This window comes from Zonotrichia leucophrys, chromosome 2, assembly GCF_028769735.1.
Source record: "Zonotrichia leucophrys gambelii isolate GWCS_2022_RI chromosome 2, RI_Zleu_2.0, whole genome shotgun sequence".
Taxonomy (NCBI): domain Eukaryota; kingdom Metazoa; phylum Chordata; class Aves; order Passeriformes; family Passerellidae; genus Zonotrichia; species Zonotrichia leucophrys.
Window position 1 is genome coordinate 35,532,076 of NC_088171.1, and position 20,675 is coordinate 35,552,750.

Here is a 20,675-nt window from a genome sequence, read left to right on the forward strand (position 1 = left end):
TACAGTGTGTGATTAACACTGAGTGATTTTATTGGCACCTCTTTTTTCTGTGTTTTCTGCAGGTGACAGTGTAGCATGCATGGGAATAGCCCCATAGGTTAACCTGGAGGACTAAGTTAGCAAAAGACTATTTGGAGAACAAGAATGGCGATTTGATATGTGCCTGCCTATTCATAGCTTGCAACTCAGCCCCACTTTCTCTTGGTGGAATGGGGGATTGATTCAGAAGGATAGAGGTGAGAAAATGCATTAATTGAGATAATGACAGTTTAATAGGTAAAGCAAAAGTCACACAGAAGCAAAGCAAAACAAGGAATTAATTAAATTCCATGAGCAGGCAGGTGTTCAGCCATCTCCAGGAGAGCAGGGTCCCATCAACCATAAAGGTCACTTGGGAAGAAAAATGGCACCACTCCGAGCATCCCTCTCTTCCCTCTACTTCGCCTCACTTTATATCCTGAGCAGGATATAGATAGTATTGGACATCCCTTTGGTCATCTGGGACCAGCTGCCCTGACTGTGTCCCCTCCCAGCTTCCTGTGCACCCCCATCCTGCTGGCTGGTGGGGCAGGACACGAAGCAGAAAAGGCCTTGACCCTGTGCAAGCCCTGCTCAGAAATAACAAAAATGTTGCAGTGTGTTATCAACGCTGTGTTCAGCACAAATTCAACACACAGTCCCATAGTCACTACTATGAAGACAATTAGGTCTGTCCCAGACAAAACCAGCAAGCAGGTAATTAATCCCCAAGTGTCAGGAATTTTGCTGTCAGAAACTGGCCTCTCCAGGGGTAGGTAGCAGCTAAGTAGCTGCTTTTCTTTTGGACTCTGGCACACAGTGGGGAAATCAGTCAGAAGTTGGTTGTATTTTTTGGATCCTTCCATTGGTATTGTGTGTTGAAATTATATGACACCATTTGCCAGTAATAAATCACTTTGCTGTCTTTTGTGTGATTACATAATTAAATATCCCTTGTCATGGATACACATGGAGGGATTGACTTAGACTTGGTGGGAATTAGGGGTTTGGTTTTTTGAACTTTACATTTCCTGACTCCTGTACAAATCAAATCCAGTTGTTTAATACTGATTTGAGAAATGATTCATGCAAGAAATAGTATGTGGTGAGAAATATAAACCATGCTTTCAGTGTGTTTTCTGCCTTGATTATAATTTACTTGTTCATTAAAAAATGCATGTAGAATAGGAACAGAGAATTTAGTCTTTTTCTGATCCTTAGAAAGGTGGTACATTGCACAAGGATACTGGTACTTACCTCTTTTGCAAGGTGTTCTGAGATGAGCAGAAGGAAATTGCTGGGTGGAGCTGGGATGTAAACTCACTTATGTTTTCTGCTGTCCTTGGAGCTGTGGCTGTTCTGAATGAAATGCCATCACCAGAAGATGGCAGTTCCAACAGAATACCCTTGGGCCACCCTGGCTTCGACCTGCATTGGATCACTAAAAACTGCCAGTCATGCAGAGAGTCGTCCGTCACAGGGCTGATGTCAGCGTGGCTTCTCAGCGCTCCCCCGTGCCCCCACTCAGGGACACTGGAGCGGCTCTCGCAGCTGACCCGTCCTTGAGCAGTGTGGTGTCTATTAAGTTTTATTGCTGCTTTGATTGTTTGCAGTTGATTCTTGCTGCTTTCCGCTGAGGTTTAATTCAGTTTGCATTTGGAAATACAAGGGAGAAAATTTGTTGTTTTTATTAGAGGCTAAGCTGCACTGAAGGCTGGATGACGATCCATTGTTCATGTTGTTACAAAATCCGACTAAGTGGGGAAGCAAGCACAAAAGGAGGGGAAAGTATAATTCAGATTTGCCAAACAGCCTGAGAATAATTCGAAGATTAGCAATTTGGCACTGTTTACTGGCAAGTTGTGAATTAAATGTATCCCACTTTTCTCTTTACATTAGTGTAATGTGTCACTTCAGTTCTGGATTTCATGTCCTTCTCACACATCTTACTCTTCCTTCTGTCAATATGCAGGACTGTATTTTACTGCACAAGAAATGTAGGAGAAAGCATTTAATGTGGCATCAGAGACTTTCTAATTGCCAGTCTCTGAAATGTGCTCATAATATCTGCAGTTTGCTTATTGAGTGGAGATGAATCGCTTCCAATTTACTTTTATGAATGCAAGTGGAACATTTGTGAAGAGTGGTTTCTGTTATTTACACTGTGAAATGCTTGTCAGCAGCCAGGTGTAAAAGACCTGGGTGACATTTATGCTAAATTCTCTTGTTGCAGTCATAGTTAAAGGAAAGGATAAAATTCCGTGTGATGCTCGGAAATGCACTGGGTGAAGTTCTGTTCACAGCTTTAGCTGTCCCTGGCTTAACTCTGTATATTCATTTTGGGTATGATGCTTAGAGTTAAAAGGAAAGCTTGACTATTGCAGATGAGAAAACAGTATTAGTGACACTGAAGTCACTGGTATGTTTGCCATGAAGTTTGGCTAATCACGATCATCACTCTGAGGTTGCTACTGATCCACAGATGTGTGGTGATGCTTGATGTCTGTAATCCTTTCTGATTTCCCACCCCTCTCTAAACTTTTCTGTCCCCTGTGGGGAACTTATTAAACCCTTGTATTATAGGGACTAGAATCACAGTCAGTAGTGCAAGAAAATATCTTTGAGATCATATTTCTTGTGCCTTCCGGGGTCTGATATAATCTCCTGATAAGAATATACCAGACATTAACTAGATACTGCAGCTGGTCTTGTCTCTTTCTAATTTAGTGGGATTTGGGCATGCAGACCAGAGGGAAGAGAGCTTTTTTCCCAAGTGCAGCAATGCATACTTATTTGGAACAATTAAATCCTATTCAAAACCAGCATTCCATGTCTGTCCCAACCTAAAATTCAGCTGGGTGTTATAATAACTCATTGTTTGATGCAAGGACAGAGCACCTGTAAAATTTGTCATCATTTCTCAATTGAGAGATGAATGGAGAAAGTTGTATTTTATAGTAATATACAGATTATGGCATAAAACATGTATAGCTTGTTTTAAATATAATGCTATATAAATATTATAAATATTGATTAAATATTATAAGTATTGATATACACATGAAACCAAAAAAATTGCTTACATTTTTAAATGTGGGAAAAGCAATCTCCAAATTTACAGGTTGGTTTTGGCTTTTTTTCTTTTAACAAACTGAAAAAAATGCTGTCTGTTTTTTGCTAACAATTTTTGAGAAAGAAAGGGCAAAAACAAAGCCAACTTTGAAATGCATCTCACAATTGAGAAAAATTAGAAAGCAGCAAGATCCAGAATAGTAGAAGTATTAGGGAAAGTGATAGTGTTTTTCATTCAGGATCTCAAATGATTGAAGCCTTTTTTTGGCAGATTTGGGGTTTGCCCAAAGATGTTCAGTGTAGAAGTTGGATCTATGTTGATAAAAGGAAGCATCAAGCAATGAACTGCACCATGAGGTCAGTCTTTAGGTGGAAGAAGCACTGTGAAAACTCTCTTGTTTCCAAAAAAAACCCAATACTCCAGGTACAAGGATAACTTCTCTGAGGTTTTACCTTCATATGGCATTCAGTGGGGTAGCTTCAGAGTAAATATATCAGTTAGGGCCATTGCCGCAAGGAACAGTTCCCTGTTCTGTACAGGAAACACAACACTGATACCTGTGAAGCTTCAATACCCACTGTTTCCCTTTCCTCCTCAGAAGATGACAGTATATATACTTCTGGCTTCCTTTAGGGTCAAAAGGGAATTATATTTATTTACTTGGTCAGAGGAAAAGCAGGCTGTTCTCTATGAAACGTTTCTCTTGCTGTCTGTGTCACTCACAGTCACTTATTGAAATGTTATGACTGAGTGGAAATCAGCTATAACTGATGTTGGCCACTCTGTTACTTTGATAAAATAATAAAAATAATCAGTAAGGGCCAAAAGTCATGAAAGGTGAGGACCTCCATTTCCTCTTGGCGTGGTGGGGATTTTTTTAAATTGCTTTATAAAAGGGAGAAAAAGTAGGATTGTGCCCTAAAGATCTCTGGTATGAGGTTAGCAGATATTTCATGTTTAGGTGAAAGCAGGTCTGAGTAGCAAGTCTTCTGTTTCAGTCCCAGTTTGCAAACTGCCAGGTCCCTGCGGGCTCTGGTGGAGTCAGTCACACAGTTCCTGAAAAAACTGAGCGGCTGCAGAATTGGATCTTGGGTTACTGTTTCATTCTAGAGGGGATTTGGTGGTGTCGTCAGTCCAGTAAGCTCAATTTTTATGCCATCACATTTTATTTGACACTAAACTAAAACAGCTGCTTGCAATTAGCACACATGAAAGAAACAATAACAAAACTGCAGCCTGCCCTTCAAGCACTACACATACTCCGTGCAAAGAGTTTACCAAGTTCTGGTGATTTTCCCTCCCTCTGTTCTAACTGAAACATCAAAAACAATTGATCTCACTGAAGACCAAATGAAAAAAAAAATGTTTATCGCTCTCTGAATGTTTCTTATAGGCAGCAGTGACTGGTTATTGGAAAATTTAGGCTGCTCCAGATGTGGGCATGAACAGGACTCTCGCTGCTGCGGAGCTGATCTAAGCATGAAGTTAAAGGGAGGCAATGGCTGTTGCTGCCCTGGGACAGGATGATGTAGAGAGCTGGTTTCTTACCAGGACTGGGATCCAGGGCAGCTGGTCCACCCTCCCATTGGGAACAGTGAACAAGGAGCTTGTAAAATACACAGACCAAATGGAAATGACCCCTACTGACTGAAAGCAGCTGCATGTCAGACCTCTCACTGTCTCTCTTGATTTGCTATCTCAAATAAATTGATGTGGTAGAAGGGCTACAGAAAGAAAACAAAATAATTTATTCTCCTTGAAGTTACACCACACTAGCAAGCTTCAGTTTTTACAGCTGAAAAAAAAATGTTTATTCGCAGATTAAGTTTTTCCCTCTTTTTTTTTTTTTTGCTTTGAAAGTCTGCAGTTTAGAAGACGTACTGTAGCTCAGTTTCAGAAGATTTTGACAAATAGACATGGTAGATTTTGTAAGGTATTTTTCACATAAAACTTCTGGCTAATGAGAGCTTGGTTGTTTTGCATTTAAATTCAGAAAACAAAGTTACAGCAGCTTTTGTTGGTGCTTTGTCTTAGACGTGCATGGTGGCTCAGCTCCATGAAAAACATCTTAGTGAGTTGTGAAGAAACATGATACAGAGAAAGATTGGAGTTATTGATGCATTTTCCCCATATTTTTCCTGATATGCTCCTGGGTAACACCAGTTATTCTGAGCATTGTGAGGAGCTGCTTGAAGTAACCATGGTAGCACTTGAATTAAGGAACAGTTAAGGACAACAGCTCCTCCAGTCCTCCATTTGATGCCCAGGATGGGTTACTGCTATTGACATTAGATTGCCCTCTGTTCTGACTTCAGAGGTAGAGAAGGAGGTACTTAACCTCACTGTCACCTTTGATCTCTAATTTTGAGAAGATCATCGGGATGGGACACATGCCATGAAGTTATGGTTTGCAGACTTTTTTAAAGGGAACTTCTTAAAAGACATCAGTCTAGACTTCATTCTTGCAAACTCACATAGTGATGTGTTTCGCAAATATATCTGGGTTTTTTTGTTTTTTCTTTTAAGTCTTGGACAGCCAACTGATCATTAGTGAAAGAAGTCACTAAATTTAGATTAACAGATCTATTAAAGTGTCTTGGTAGAATGATCTTCATGAAGTCTGAAAAAGCATGTGGATACAAAAACTTAAGGATGACACTTTGAAGTGAATGTTACTTCTTTTGCCTTCCACAACCTGCTGTTTTTCCTCTATTTTTCTTTTTTTTTTTCCTTAAGAATTTGTTTCTTTCTCACTAACAGTTGTACAAACACAATACAGTAACAGCTTTGAACATAGAAGTCTTTACCTGTGGCTTTGCAGTGTTGAAACAGCCAGATGTTATTTCAATACAAAATAGACTGCAATCCCCATCTGTAGGTTCTGAGAGTCCTGGCAGTCACTCTTTTTGTTTTAAAAACAGAACCAAAATGCAGTTCAGCCTGGGCATTGTTCTTCTGCTGGCATTTTTTGTCACATTGGCTTATTGGACTTTTGAAATCATCTGTGACCCACAGATAGATATTGCTATGAGGAAAGACTCACCTCTGTGCCTCCTACCATTCACTACTCTGCTTCCTACCATTGCATTTTGTTACTGACTGTCCTATGGTGAAATCTCCTACAGATCAGTTCTCTACTATTCATTCTATCCTCTGGCTGGATATGACGTCATTTTTGAGTTACTCAAATTGTGCTGGTTTGGCATCAAGTGATACTGTGCACCTCTTCCCTTTCTTTTTTCTCTTAACATTTTCTGCTAATTACTTGCATTACTTCTTTGAAAATATAGTGTTAAAGAGGTCTTGGGTGGCTGCCTGTAGATAATGTTCTATGTTGAGCAAGAAGCAGAACCATGGATGTGAAGTTGGTTTCTATGGGTTTGGAAGAAACTCTTCTCCTAGCTGGCATCTGTGAGGCTCTACCTTTGGCACACACTTGTAGGAGGCCAGTGATTTCAGTAGTCCAAGGGTCAGATGACACCAGCAAGGTGTTGGTATGCCAGTACACAGCTTTGGGATGACCCTGCAATTGTGCTGAAAGGGAACTTTTTATTCTGTATTTCTGCAATCCTTTGTACACAAAGGCCCCATGCTGCAGTCCAAAATGTTTAAACCTTTCCCTTTAGTTGGCCTTGGCCTTTCGTTGTGTTCAGGTAAAAGTGAACAAATCCCATTGATACTAAGGAAAGTTTTGCCCTGGTAAGATTCCAGGGCCCAGTCCAGTGACATGTGGCATACAGAACAGAGAGAGATTAGCATGTGATGAAAGGACAACTCACGCTTGAACTTTTCAGCAAAGAAGGAGGATCAGGTTGAGGCCATCCTCATTATTTTCCCATTTTTATGATGAAAGAACAGCTTGGGTACCTGAATTTGAAAAACATGTAAATGTAATATATTTTCCAATGAGTCTTTAAAATAATATCTGAAGTAAAAACAAGGACATTTTGTTGCATTTTTATTTTAATCAGACATTCATTTTTAAAAGTTGTGAGAATACAAGCTTGTTGAAGGTAACTCTCCTGAGCTGGCCAAAGAGAGAGAGCTATTTTTCCTCAGAAGCACAGTAGGAAATGTGTAACTGTTAAATTTCAATTCAGACATTTTAATCTTTAAATATTTGCAGTAGAAAACTAGATTAGATCCCAAGAATATGTTCTTTTTCAAACTGAAGTAAGATGCCTTTTAGCAAGGGAACAGCAAGAGGAAAACTAAATAAATCTCAAAACACAAGACAGGGCACCATTTCTGCAACAGCATTTCTGATTGGTCAGATCACCATGTACGAATGTTGAATTTTCTGCCTTGTTCTGTTCCAGAGATTGAAGGCAGCACTGACTCATCATCCTGCCGCCATGTCGAACGGGAATATGAACACCATGGGCCACATGATGGAAATGATGAGCTCGCGACAGGACCAGACACCACACCATCATATGCACTCACATCCTCATCAGCACCAGACACTGCAACCTCATCATTCATACCCACATCAGCACCAGCATCCGGCACACCATCCTCATCCTCAGCCTCATCACCAGCAGAACCATCCCCACCACCACTCCCACTCGCACCTTCACGCACACCCGGCACACCACCAGACCTCGCCGCACCCACCGCTGCACTCGGGCGGGCAAGCACAGGTAGACCTTCGTGTCCTACTGCTTCTCTGAGTTTTACTCTTGGGTGGAGTTAAAGTCTGATCTCAGTATTGTTTCTTCCTGCATGCGTGTCTTGTTAGATACAAGCCTGTCGGGCTGCTAGCAAATGTCTGCTAATGGTGATGGGGATGCTCAAACTTTATTTAGAAAATGGAGTGAAGCAACAACTTGTTTTGCTGCCTAATTTACTCGACATTTGTAATTTCTTACTTTATAAGGAGCTCCAAGGCTTTTCAGTGCTCTGAGCTCTGCAGATTACCACATATCCTTTTATGGATGAGGTTTATTACAGAGATTGGCACATTATATATGTTGCTTAATATGCTTGAACCTGAACTTCTCAGGCCAAGATTTAACAAGCTGTATGAGTTCTACCTGGAGAAATACATAACAAAGTCTTTATGAAATGAAATGGCACTAGTGTGTGTGGCCAGGGGCAGTACTCAAGACTGGAGATAATAGAGGTAGTTCTAATTAAGGATACACTGGCTTGGAAAAGATTAATTGCTCCAGACCCTGTGAAGAGGACAGACATTTCCACAGTATGAGAGAAAGATTAGCTGTGAGTGCAGCCAATACATGGTGCTTGTTGTGGTAGGAGAAGGACGAGGATGAAGCCAGTCCAAGGACAGAGATTTAAACAAACAAGGCAATTTAGACTTGTATTCATGTGACAAGTAAGTGAAGGTCTCCACTGAATGAGATGGAGGACTCAATTTTTTGACCAGGTATATCGGCTTCAGCAATTTGGATAATTTGTTATCTGAACTGAATGTTTCTTGAACTAATGAGCTAGTGAGCACAAACTTTAGCAGAGTCATTTTTAAGAGGAATTCAGGAATTCTATTAATGTTTTAAAATGATAGGCTTCTGCATCAGGATCACACAAGAAAATAAAGCTCTGGAGGCAGTTACTGTAACATGTCAGGTCTGGAGAGCAATGTTAAGGAAGACAAACAGGCAGTACATGGAATGTGAGGACAAAGAGGAATGCCAGCCATAAGAAGTTTAATCTGTGAAGTATTGTGTTGCTTGCAAATACCTTTCAGACAAGCTCTTAGAAAACATTAAAGAAAATGAGAGTATTTGGCTGGCATCCCAGTGTCCCACAACATTAACTATTTACTAACATCTAGCTTTATTACTGCAGAGTCTGCAAGCACATGGTATCTCCCTAAAGTATTTGCTAATGTAAAATGAATTGTCAGCTTTAGAGAAACAGTCTAAGTAAGAGCAGCAGACTCCCCTGTGAGAGGATGTCCATAGCTTTCCTAAGTTTACTTCAGTTTTTACTTTGTGAGTTCAATTATTTTCCCATCGGTTAATGAGTTATTTTCCTTGGAGTTGTTTAAAAACTCCAATAAATAGACATCATCTCATATCAGAGAAACCAAAAGCAACCTGATTGCTGTATTGGAGATCACTGAGAGAGTAAGGATAAAGTTGTGCTTAGTCAATTGAGGACTCCACAGATTAGATGGCAGAAGCCACTCAACTTTCACTGAGGGGTTAAGAGGATAAACATGTTAATGCAGTTGAGGGCATCAAATGCCATAGTATGGAGCACTGCTGCAAAACATTCACAGCACCACTTTAAACGGATGATGAGAAAACTACTGGGGAAAACAGCTACCATGGGGAAACAAACCTCATAGTTTTAAGGACAAGATCAGTGAGCCAATGGCCTTCCTCTAGACCCACTTGGACAGGGACCTTGGCTTTCTTACACAGTTAGGACAGCTTAAAATTCTTGTGCTTTGTATTCTCTGCTAGCTGGCACCACAAAAGACTCTCCAGGCAGGCACGAAGAGATACAGGCACATGGGTAGGTGGACTGATTGGCAGCCACACAGCTGTCAGGGTCCCTCTGTGACCACATGGTCTCTGTACTACATGGTCTCTGGAGCTGGGTCTGTGCAGTCAGATGAGCTTTGCCATGCACAGTATGTCACTGGAGGCAACAGACCCCATGGGACATCAAGGAGATCTTCACCTTGTCCATGGGTGTAAGTGTCACCAAAAGGATCAGACAGAGGGTGATGGAGTAGGAGTCCCAGGGTCAGTGGCTTCCCCAGGCAGCAGAGCTCTTGCTGTGCATTTGTTCCTCTGGTGTAAAGGCAATAGGGACTTCTGAACAGATGCACTGGAGGGGGAAAAAGAAGGGCTTGCTGAGTAATAACCACATAGCTATTACTTTCAAAGCTCATCCCTAGTCCCCATGGTAATGGCCTCTTTGGGGATCAGATTGCTCCAGCAGACGTTAATTTTATGGTGCGATTTTCTAATTATTAACCTCCTTATTCTTCTGAGCCAGATTCTTCCATTCCAAACCACCTGCCAAATGACAGCATGGTCCATGCTGCTGTAAGCTGCATACTCCCATGCCGAGACTGTTGTTATTCTGCACTGGGCCCTTCTGTGATGTTAGAATTAATTTCATGCTTTTCAGCTACCATTTTGATACACAGGAGCCCAAGGCATTATGTTTTTATAGAATTAGTGAATGGGTATGAGTATTGTGGTAAACTGCAAAGAGCAGAGGTAAATATTGGATAAAAGTAGAAATCAGCTTCTGATCTTTCTGAGAAAGAGAGATATTTTACCAAGTTCCAGCTATGCTGCCTCAACTGCTACAAAAATTATAGTGTATTCTGCATTGGTCCTCTAAAGATTTTTTTATATCAAACTTGGCAGAGTGATAGCTCAAGTGGAGTTGGGGTTTGGATGCCATTTCATTCTCTTAGCTATCCTATGTTTGTCTTCATGATGGATACCTGATTAACATCCTCTAAGAACACCAAAATTAACTTAGATTTTTATATTTAGTTAATTTTCTTTCTTATGTCCTAGGTAGGGCAATGAAATTCTGCTAGAAAATTATGCTTAGACGGTTACTAAGATATAGTCTAAGATATTTCAGGGTTCAGAGCTATCAAGTAAGAGTCAGTTAATTATCCCACGTGACATTATTAGTGGAATAATGGCAGCACTTATAATTAATATCTTCCTGAGATGGAGAGAAGATTTTGTTGTTCTGAAAATGCACTCTGACTACCCAGAGACTGCCTGGTATATTCTGAAAACAAAATTACTCACTAGTTATTCAGGACAAAATGACCACGTAAGAGGAATTTAAAAAAAAAAAATTGTATCATTACCTTTTTCTGCCTTTGTACCAGACTTCACCGAGAGAGTTAAGAAACAAGAATTTTTAAAGCTGAAGGGAAAAGGAGCAAAAAGGGATAAGGAAATATAAATAACAGATCTCTGAAGTCTGGAAAGGTGTTATGTATTGGAAAATGAAAGGTCTTTGATGAGATGTTGACATAAAAAGGTACTTCTGAGACCTCTGCACTCAGACATGCTGTTAAAGAGGCAGCATGCCCAGTCCTGGTGGACAGGGAGCAGCTGGAATCCCTTGGCAGCAGTCTCCTGGCAGAAGGCAGGGGATGCTGGTGAGAATGGGGGATGTGCCCACTGCAGCTGCCATGGACCTGGCAATCCAACCCTCAGTGTGGACAGCATGTTGAAGATTTTATCAGCAAACATATGGAGTTCATGCAAGCTGAAATTTTAAAAATCAGTCAGAAAATGTGGGGTGGCTTATTTATTTTAGAAGGCTATTCTTAAAAATAATTTTTTTCTGCTCCTGTGAGAGAGATTCCCTGACGGTGCAACATAAAGCTGAGAATAAATTTGGCTTTATGCAAAAAGCGTTATCAGATGTACAGGATAATTACACATAAAATTGCCACTGTAATTGCCACAAGTCAGCTGGGGGAGGGAGCAAACTAGATTCTAGACAGAAAAGCCACCTCAACTTCGCAAGACTCAAGACGATAGTATCATTTTAATTGAGACAGACTGAGGTATTAGGCAAACATGTTAATTGCGGCAATTGAAATTCAGGGCTCAGTCTGACAAAGCACTGAGTGCGTCCACTCCCTGCAGTCAAAAGGAAGCACCTTGGAGGTTTGGGCCTTTGCCAGAACTAGAGGGTTAATTTTGAGTCAACAATTCCAGTTTCCAGACTGTTCCAGACTATGCAGGAGTGGCAGCAGCAATGTGAGCTGAGTGTAAGCAATAGGATCCATGGACTGGGTTCCCAGAGTTCCCAGAGCCCAAGTAGAGGGAGAGAGAAGGTGTCTCCAGAGCCCTGTAGCCTGGGCGCCACAGACAGGCAGGAAAGTAGTCCAAAAGCCTATTCCCAGGGAGCTGAACATTAAATCTGGTGCTGTTTCCTGACAGGGACGCAGGAATGTTACATCTGCCCAGGAGTCATTTGGAGTAGAGTTTACACGGCACTGCCGCCACCATGCACCTTTTCTGTAATATTGTGGGCCAGTTACTCTCAGGAGCAGGATCAATACTCCCTCGTACTTGTAAAAGCATAAATACATATCTTTTTCTATAGTTTTGTGGCCGTGGACTGGATGTGGGGTTCCTATACTCTCAAAGCCAGGACTAAATTGAATAAAAACAAGAATAGCATCCACAGCACAGAGGTCAAATGGAAACTGGTAAGAGGAATATCCCTTATCCACACAGTGCAGGGACATCAAAACATGGGTTCAAGTTCAATTCATCAAAACACAGGTTCAACCTAAAGTCTTTCATTGCCCATGAGGGGCAGTGAGGTGTGCTGCCTTTTTGCAATCCCAGCCCACAGCTTCCCAACTCCATGCAGGCGCAAAGAGCTCTGCAGCTCCTGTCTCCAGAGATGACAAAGATTGAGGTAGAGGTGATGAAGGTCGGAAAATATAATTGGCCTAAAATTTTAGGCAACTGGGGGACAAGGGAAGAATGAGAGACACAGAAGTTAGACCACTACAGTCCTCTGCTTTGATTAAAACAGATCCTGAGAGAAACTGGACATTTCAGATTTTAAATAGGTGGTGGCAAAGAATACATCTAATTGAATGCTTTTCACCTAGTGAAAGTTAGTTCTTCTGAAAGAACTAACTCAAGGGAGAAAAAATACTTAGACGACCATTTAAAAAAAAAATCTCTTCTTCAACTATGGCAAGGATTTTCCATTCCCTGCTTTCAGTGGCACCTGGTGCAGCTTTTGACTTGAGCCTGTTACAGACCTTGCTGGGGAGCAGGCAGTGTGTGTGATTCCCCTTCCCATTTCAGCATGCCCCTCTGTAACTTCCCCCATGGCACCCCCTGAAAAACGTCTCCTTGCCCTGCAGGTTTCGCCGGCGGCGCAGCAGATGCAGCCCACGCAGACGGTACAGCCACCACAGCCGACTGGAGGTCGCCGGAGGAGGGTGGTGGATGAAGACCCAGATGAGAGGAGGCGGAAATTTCTGGAAAGGAACCGAGCTGCTGCCACGCGCTGCAGACAGAAGAGGAAGGTCTGGGTGATGTCATTGGAAAAGAAAGCAGAAGAGCTCACCCAGACAAACATGCAGCTTCAGGTGCGAGCCACTGTCTGCGCCCCTGAGGACACAGAGGGGCTCTTTGTGCCTGACTGACGGTGCCTTTGGGGCTGCCCCCGCACAGCCAGCTCCTAGTGGGAGCTCAAGTACAATCAGTCTGTTAATCAAGATGTGTGTGCTTCAATTAAAGAAATACTTACATTTTAGCGGGATAAGCCAGCTGTCTTGGGATTTAGAAGCCTTCACTAGATGGAGTTGTATTTATTTTCTTTCCTTGTCACTGTTTTTTGTGGAGATTTTTTTTGAAGTGCCATTAGCATGTCTGTAAAAAATTTCTTCAGAGCAGGGCATGTAGTTAAACCCTTGTTCAAAGCCTGTGAGAGAGAAGCACAAATAAATCAGTCTATCAGTGAGGAAAACTGGATAGATGGAAATACCATGAATATAATAATAAAAGCCTTTCTTACAGTGCTGTCCTTCTTATGGTAGGCACAGTACTTCTGCTTCATGCTTCATGTGTGCTGCCAAGGGCAGAAAACCCTTTGTAGAATGTCACTCCTCCAAAACATTCTCCCACAAAACTCAGAGGTGTGAGCAGCACCGAGGCACTGGCTGCAGCTGAGCTGTAGGTGACAGCAGTCCTGTCCCTGATCACGGCAACATGGCCTTTGCCCCCACCGGTCTGCTCCCTGGCCTCATGCAGAGAGCCCCAGTATTTCCCAATTAGACTGAAACATTGCCTTAAGTGTCTCTGGTGCTGTGAAGTTAGTTCATTTGTCAGACTGCCTTCAGAGGTTACAAAATGATGTCACTGACAAATGTTAAAATAAACCCAGCACACAAACTCCTGAATGCCTTTTTTGCTCAGTTCATTCAAAGTTATAGAGCACGTTTTATGCTCTTGGGAAGTTTTGTGGAATAGCGTGGCTTAAGCTTTGTTGCTAACCAAAGTCTCTCTTTCCTTTCTAGAACGAGGTTTCCATGCTGAAAAATGAGGTAGCACAGCTGAAACAGTTATTGTTAACACATAAAGACTGTCCGATAACAGCTATGCAGAAAGAATCACAAGGATATCTAAGTAAGTAGCTGGTATGTTTGCGCTGTCTCCACACTCCTCACAGGAAAGCAAACCTTCCAATTCTTCCCTCCAGAACCCTTTCTTGGTCATGTTATCACTTGAACCTGTCTTCTCAAACATCATCCGAGCCATCCAATCTCCTGCCCTTATTTATCCAGCCCCGCTCAAAACCAAAAAAGCCCCGGTTTGCATCCCACACAGCAGAGCTAGTCTTCCCCACCCCTCCTTTCGGCAAGGAGATGCACACGGATGGACGCTCACTCCCCTGTGGAGGATCCTGCTTGAACTCCCAGCTCCAAACCTGCAAGAGTCCTCCTGGGCACGGCGCTGCCAGAACCTTAAAATAACACTCAAAAGGAAAGTTAAAAAGGAAAACATTACAGTCCCCTCCAGCGAAAATGGTACTGTGCTCTGACAGTGGCACAGACCAGGCCTGGCGCAGGTTTTCAAGGTTTGTTAACTCTTTTTTAACTCTCATCTTTCTTTCTATTTTTTTTTCTCAAAAACTTCTCAGCTAACAGAGACATTTAATCAATTCTTTCTAGCTGACACATTTTGTGAGTAGTAATTTAGCGACAAATTCTCTGTTTCGTTCTAGAACAGTTCAGAAGTGCCTCAGGGCTTGCTAGATTGTGACATTGTCTTAAAATAGAGCCCATTTCTGTCTCCTCTGCATCACTATGCATCTGTCTCTTTAACAGTACTCAATGAAAAAAACACATAATTGCATTACATGCCTATCAGCTGTTGCTTGAATTAGATTTTCTTTGCTGCAGCGCACTGCACTCTAATTTTGATTCCTGCTGGAACAAATAAAGCATTTAAGTATCCCAACTGATTTTAAAGACCTTAAGATATCAGACTTTTTATCCCAACATTAGTTTCAGTTATTAAGGCCTTGGACTTTTTTCAAGACTCAACTCCTGAAGTCAGGTTGATATCAGAGAAGCTAGCTTGAAAAAAAAAAAAAAAAAGGAAACTAAAACAATCTTAAGAAAGAGGGTGTTGGCTAACTGTAATTATATTTTGAAATCCTGGGCCTTGTGCATGCTTCAGGTCATCAATATTTCCAAGAGGAACTCAACCTAGGTTTTTTGCTCGGATGGAAAAATGAATGTGTGTTGTCTCTGTGCCCTCATTCCCTTCCCAGGTCCCGAGAGCAGTCCTCCTGCAAGCCCGGTCCCAGCTTGCTCCCAGCAGCAAGTCATCCAGCACAACACCATAACGACCTCCTCCTCCGTCAGTGACGTCGTGGGAAGCTCCACTCTCACCCAGCTTGCCAGCCACAGAACAGACATCAACCCCATCCTTTAAAAGTGGTTGATCAGAAACTGCTGGGGGAGTGTGGTACCGTATCAAAGCGTCCTCTCTGCTAAGGACATTTGCAACCGTAACTCAAGCCTGGAAGATTCCTCAGTTCTTGAAAGACTCTGGCTATTCATTTTTATAGTTATTAAAATGTCTTTTATACTTAGTTACATGAAAGGGAGTTACGCAATTAATATTCTATCAGCTTGAGAAATGCTTTGGTGCTTTCTCCATTTTTTTGGTACCAGTTACTTGTTTATAAACCTAACTGTTTCTGTACATAGTCATGTTTCCTTCTCACCAGTCTAGCCTGCAGCCTCAGAAATACAAAGTTGTGTTAAACTGCAGCTTGTTAGCCAATGTGAGGCATGAAAAGTACTAAACAGAGTCAAACATAGGTAACTAGGAGTAATTAGGCTATAAATATAGACCGAGGGCATCTGCTGACAGCACAATAAAAAAGAGTTAGCGTTGTGCTATCAGCAGACTGCGTCTCGCATTCAGAGTCTCTTTCAGAGCAGTTATATAGGATGTGGCTTCAGGACAAAATCAAGCCCAAATAGCATGCTCTTTTGTCTAGCCCCCCCCCGCCCCCCTTCTCCTCTTTCCCCTACCCTGGCCTTTTTCTCCTCCAGTTATTCTCACACCTTCCTTTTCCCTTCCCTTTTCATTTTCCAGCTGTTTTTTTCCTTGCTTCTTTTTTTTTTTCATTCCAAGATTTTCTTGCTTCCCTCTTTTTTCTCAAAGAATGGTAATGAACAAGAAAACTTCAAGCCCACCTAAAAACTGTCGGCACGGCTGCTGCTTTCACTAGCTCTTCACCCACAGTTGGGCTGCGCCAAGCATTTGGCTTTTGAAAACTACAAATGCTCCTGATTTAGTGTTTTTAATAAATAGGGAAAGGTGAAAACAGCAAAGCTGCAGGTGAAGCAGGATGGTGAGCCAGCTGGGTTGATGCTAGCAGCCCTGTAAGCTTCTGTGATGCAGTAGAGGCATAGCGAGCAACACCTGAGAGTCACAGCAATTTTTTGCACTGCCAGTCATTAATGCAGAAAAATCCATGTAGTATATAATAATTCGGAAAAGTTCTGTTCCCTAACCTGGTTACGTTGTTCTAGCAATGAAAGCTAAGCGCCTCAGGCTTCATGGGCTATAAATGAGAAATAAATCAGTGTAATGGTTCTGACCAGTTGGAAAAATGCCATTTTTAATTCCCAGGGAAAGACCTGGTCTCTGCAGGCATCCCTTTAAACTTTCACGGACTGATCCCAAGCTGGCAGATAGTGTAGCTTCACTGACTTTAATGGCACTTAACACCCGCTTACCACGGGTAAGGAATTGTTCTTTAGGACGCTAAATAATTTTTAGGAGGCACGCAGCGGCTAAAAAATGCTGCAAGAATGCCAAGTCCCACACTTGGGATAAAATACAGTCCTGCAGAGAGGGTCTGGAAAAGAGCCTTATGCTACAATTAAGGTTTTTGTTTGGACTCTGAGCCTGCCCCTCAGCACAACTGATTTGCATCCCCGAGTGGTCCCAGTGATTGATGGGAAAATCAGACAGAGATGATGCCAGTTAATTATGCTGCCTTGCTGTAGACTGGGACCTGATTTTGCTCTCAAATCTGTCCGAGGCAAAACCTCCTGCTGCTCACCCAGGGAGCAAGCTCCATGATGGTGAAAAATGTTCAAACATTTTGAGCTACATGTTCAAGAGCAAAATTCACATTAATCCCAGCAAATCCTCTAGCCCCGAACACACTTTGTTCTGAAGCAAAACTCTCTTCCTCAAAAACTGTGTCTTTAGTCTTTGGAGAAGTCATGAGTTTTTAAAGGGTGAGTCTTCTCCATGCAGGAGGGAGAGTGAAACAACTGAAGTGTAAGGAGGTTCTGTAAGGAGCAGTGCCTGTCTGGAAGGGAAAGCAAATTTCTGAGCATCAGTCATTGCTGAATTAGTTCTTATCTTGGTGACTAACTTTTTATCAGTATCCTTTTCTTTAACAGCTTGCTTTCCATTTATGCAAATACATTCAAAAGAAGAAGATTTTTAATGTACAGTGTAAATCTTGACTTGATTATATAGTCTAAGAACCAAAAAAAAAAATTATGAAAAAATACAAATGTAAAGGATTTTCTATTATATTTTAGACAAACATATACTTTTAAAGTGTTTTAAATACTGAAACTATAATTTTTTTTAATCTCCAGTTGTAATGGCTAAATGGTTTTGCTTCATCATGGCTCCCAAGAGAACTTTTTTCAAATATGCAGTCGAGAGAAATGTTCCAGCTGAGTATCCACTATGTGAAAAACCTAAATAAGCATTTCCCCCACATCTGAATTTCATCATTCACCATCTAAAAGGAAATGCCATTGCAGGGTTAATTTAAAAAACTTTACCTCTATATGGGTAGCACTTAAATACATTAAAAAATAAAAATCAAAGTTGTTGGTAATATTAGAATACCCAGTTGAGCTACACTGCACTAGAATTACGGTTTAGCTTCATTTTATTCAGTCTCCTCAATTAAAATATTTAGCTGTTAAAATGAAAGCCTCTACATTAAAAAGGGGAAAAAAAAGGAAAAAATACAAAAACCTTGCTTAAGTTTTGTTAAATTCAGCAACTTGACAGTTTGACTGATGTGTATTATATATAGCTCAATTATTTCTTTTTTTAATGCTAACTAGGCAAGCCAACCACACATGTTGGCCTAAATGTGTAATTACAATGAAATGTCTCCTCTCTATACTATTGGCCTTTAGGTATAATCCTTGCTAGTGATGTGGAAATAAGTAAAGGATGAAAAGCTATTTGCTATTGCTTCTTGTAACTCTGCCGCAGGTTCACAGGCCAAGACAACATGCAGCATATTTATATCGGCTCTATCATTGGGAAAAGGACCAACCATACCAGGCACCTTATATTATTCATCAGATTTGCTTCCACATTAAAATGCTCTTGTTTTCCAGGGGAGTGATCCTGCAGCCTTTCCTCAAGCTGCTGGTCCAACCAGGCACTGGAGGCTGCCTGAGCAAGGGCTGCGGGAGAAGCCCCGGCCCTGTCTCCAGGATGTCCCTCTGCCATGTGGTCAGTGGCAGCAGCCTCTTCCTAAGCACGTCACTCTAAATGTGCTTCCTGGGCTCTTTCCATCAAGGAGGAATCCTGCTTTTCCACAAGCTGCTTCTGGAGACTGCTCCACTTTCCTCTTGCCCGACCAGTCCAGCCTGTTGCCAGGCTCACTAGGCTCTGTGCCCTATCCCACTGCCAGTGAAGGACAACTCTGACCACTTCCATCATCCACTCCCAAGAGCACTTGCAGGATGGTGAGCCTTGGCCAGTGCCTTGTTCAGGAGGACGTGTTACCATACCATAGACAGCATCTCGTGGGTCTGACCTTGGAAGTAGGTTGGAAATCTCAGCCATGGAGAACTGCAATACTTTGATCAGAAAGAAATGATGCTGCAATCAGCTCTGGCACCCCCAGCGCGCCTTCCCCAAGTCAATTTATGCAAGCCATATTCATAATGCTGCCTGTGGGAGACAAGTAGTTTGTGTGCTATCATGGTGTGTTTTATAAGGATAACAACGATGATGATGATGATTTATGGAGAATTTCATGCTGTTGGGAGGTAATTCCTGCTATGAAGCTAAATTCTGCTGCCCATATTCTGAATAGTGGAAAGTCAATGGTTCAGTGCCTCAGTGCGTGTGGATTTAGTGTTAATGACTCAGTCCTGTTAACTAACAAGCCAGCTGTAACTGTTGTTAAATGCCCAACTTTTGAGGATTCATATTTTTTTAAGCAACAATATTTAGTGTTGAAGACTAGCCTTTTAGTTTAGGCAAAATGTGCTTTTTAGCAGCTAATACCTTTTTTAAAAAAAAAGCGTATAGAGTGAATTTATAAAAATTCATGAGGACCAAAGCAATTTTAAAACAGGAATCTATTAATTTAGTATTCACATAGAATTTTATAAAGTATTTATTAATAAATGTTATTTTAACACATTCCATTTGAACAGTATTCTTGTACAGAATCTGTTTGTTGTTTTTTTTTTTAGAGTTACAATATTAGTTTTGCAATACACTACTCTAGGTGTGTGTGCATCTTAATCTTTGAGGGTCTCAAGCAGAAGTCATCCATCTAAGATGGAACAGTTTGCTGAGGTCAGTTGTACAGAAATTCCTAGAATTAAATGTTTTCCTTAAAGCAGCATCTGCTTTTTTTTTTTTTTTTTTTTTTTTTTGTAACAATGAAACAAATTATAAACCTTCAGTTGTTTCCTTTGTATTGCAAAATGTGCTTTCTCATTTTAGAAAGCATGAGTCAACGTATAACTGGAAAGCCTGTCTCTTTTTTTCTGCTTTTTTTTTAGGGCTGATTTTATACATCACCACAGAAGATCTAACCCCATCCTCATTTCTTGTCTAATATCACATAGTGAGTTGCACTATACTACCTTATCATTGCCTCTTCAGTCCTCTTACTAAGCAGTGTTCCTTAGATTTAGATCATTGAAGCTCCATTATACATCAGAGAAAATTACTAGAGGGGAAAGAAGAGAAAAAAATTGATCTGTAGACATAAAACCTAAACTGTGCCTATAAAACAAAACCAGTTACAACTAATTAGTATCTTATTTCTACATTTCAATTATTTATATTCTTTTAAAATTGCACTTTAGCTCTTGCTCTCTTTCTTGCTCTCCCTTGTTGAATCATTAATAAATACTCTTGTAAAAGTTTTGCACCAGATACATTTATATGCTTTCACTGGTGGCATATCTACAACTTGTCTCTCACACCTGTCCAAGCTGAGAAGCTGAGACTAGCCAGTCTTCAGTGTCACTTAGACTTTACACCCTCTTCATGACAGCATATAAATGTTTTATTATGCAATGTGTGTGATGTGAGGCAGCATTTAAGCTACATTTATAATCTCTCATCCCAAGAACCAAAGTGTCCTGTATATCCTAAGGTCAGGAGATTGGCTCTGTTGTGCATTGTGAGGCACTTTGACTGTTGTCCAACTCACAGTAGCTGCAAAGCTGCAGTGGTAACAGTGGCCATACTATGTATTAGAGTTCTGAATCAATAAAATATGTTGCCTTATAACTTGACTAGGGACAGCACCTTTAAAAAGAAAAAAA

At 41.2% G+C, this 20,675-nt stretch overlaps 1 protein-coding gene across 5 annotated transcripts in view; it reads left to right on the plus strand.

The window, feature by feature from the left end:
• CREB5 (cAMP responsive element binding protein 5) overlaps positions 1–19,772 on the plus strand; it is a 254,559-nt gene extending 234,787 nt beyond the window's left edge. For all 5 annotated transcript variants that reach the window (XM_064704540.1, XM_064704538.1, XM_064704542.1 and 2 more), the window contains 4 exons: positions 7,411–7,734; positions 12,948–13,175; positions 14,106–14,214; positions 15,365–19,772. In XM_064704540.1, coding sequence (XP_064560610.1) covers positions 7,411–7,734; positions 12,948–13,175; positions 14,106–14,214; positions 15,365–15,528 — 825 coding nt within the window. In that variant the 3' untranslated portion in view covers positions 15,529–19,772. The remainder of the gene's footprint in view (positions 1–7,410; positions 7,735–12,947; positions 13,176–14,105; positions 14,215–15,364) is intronic.
• Positions 19,773–20,675: the final 903 nt, after the last annotated feature.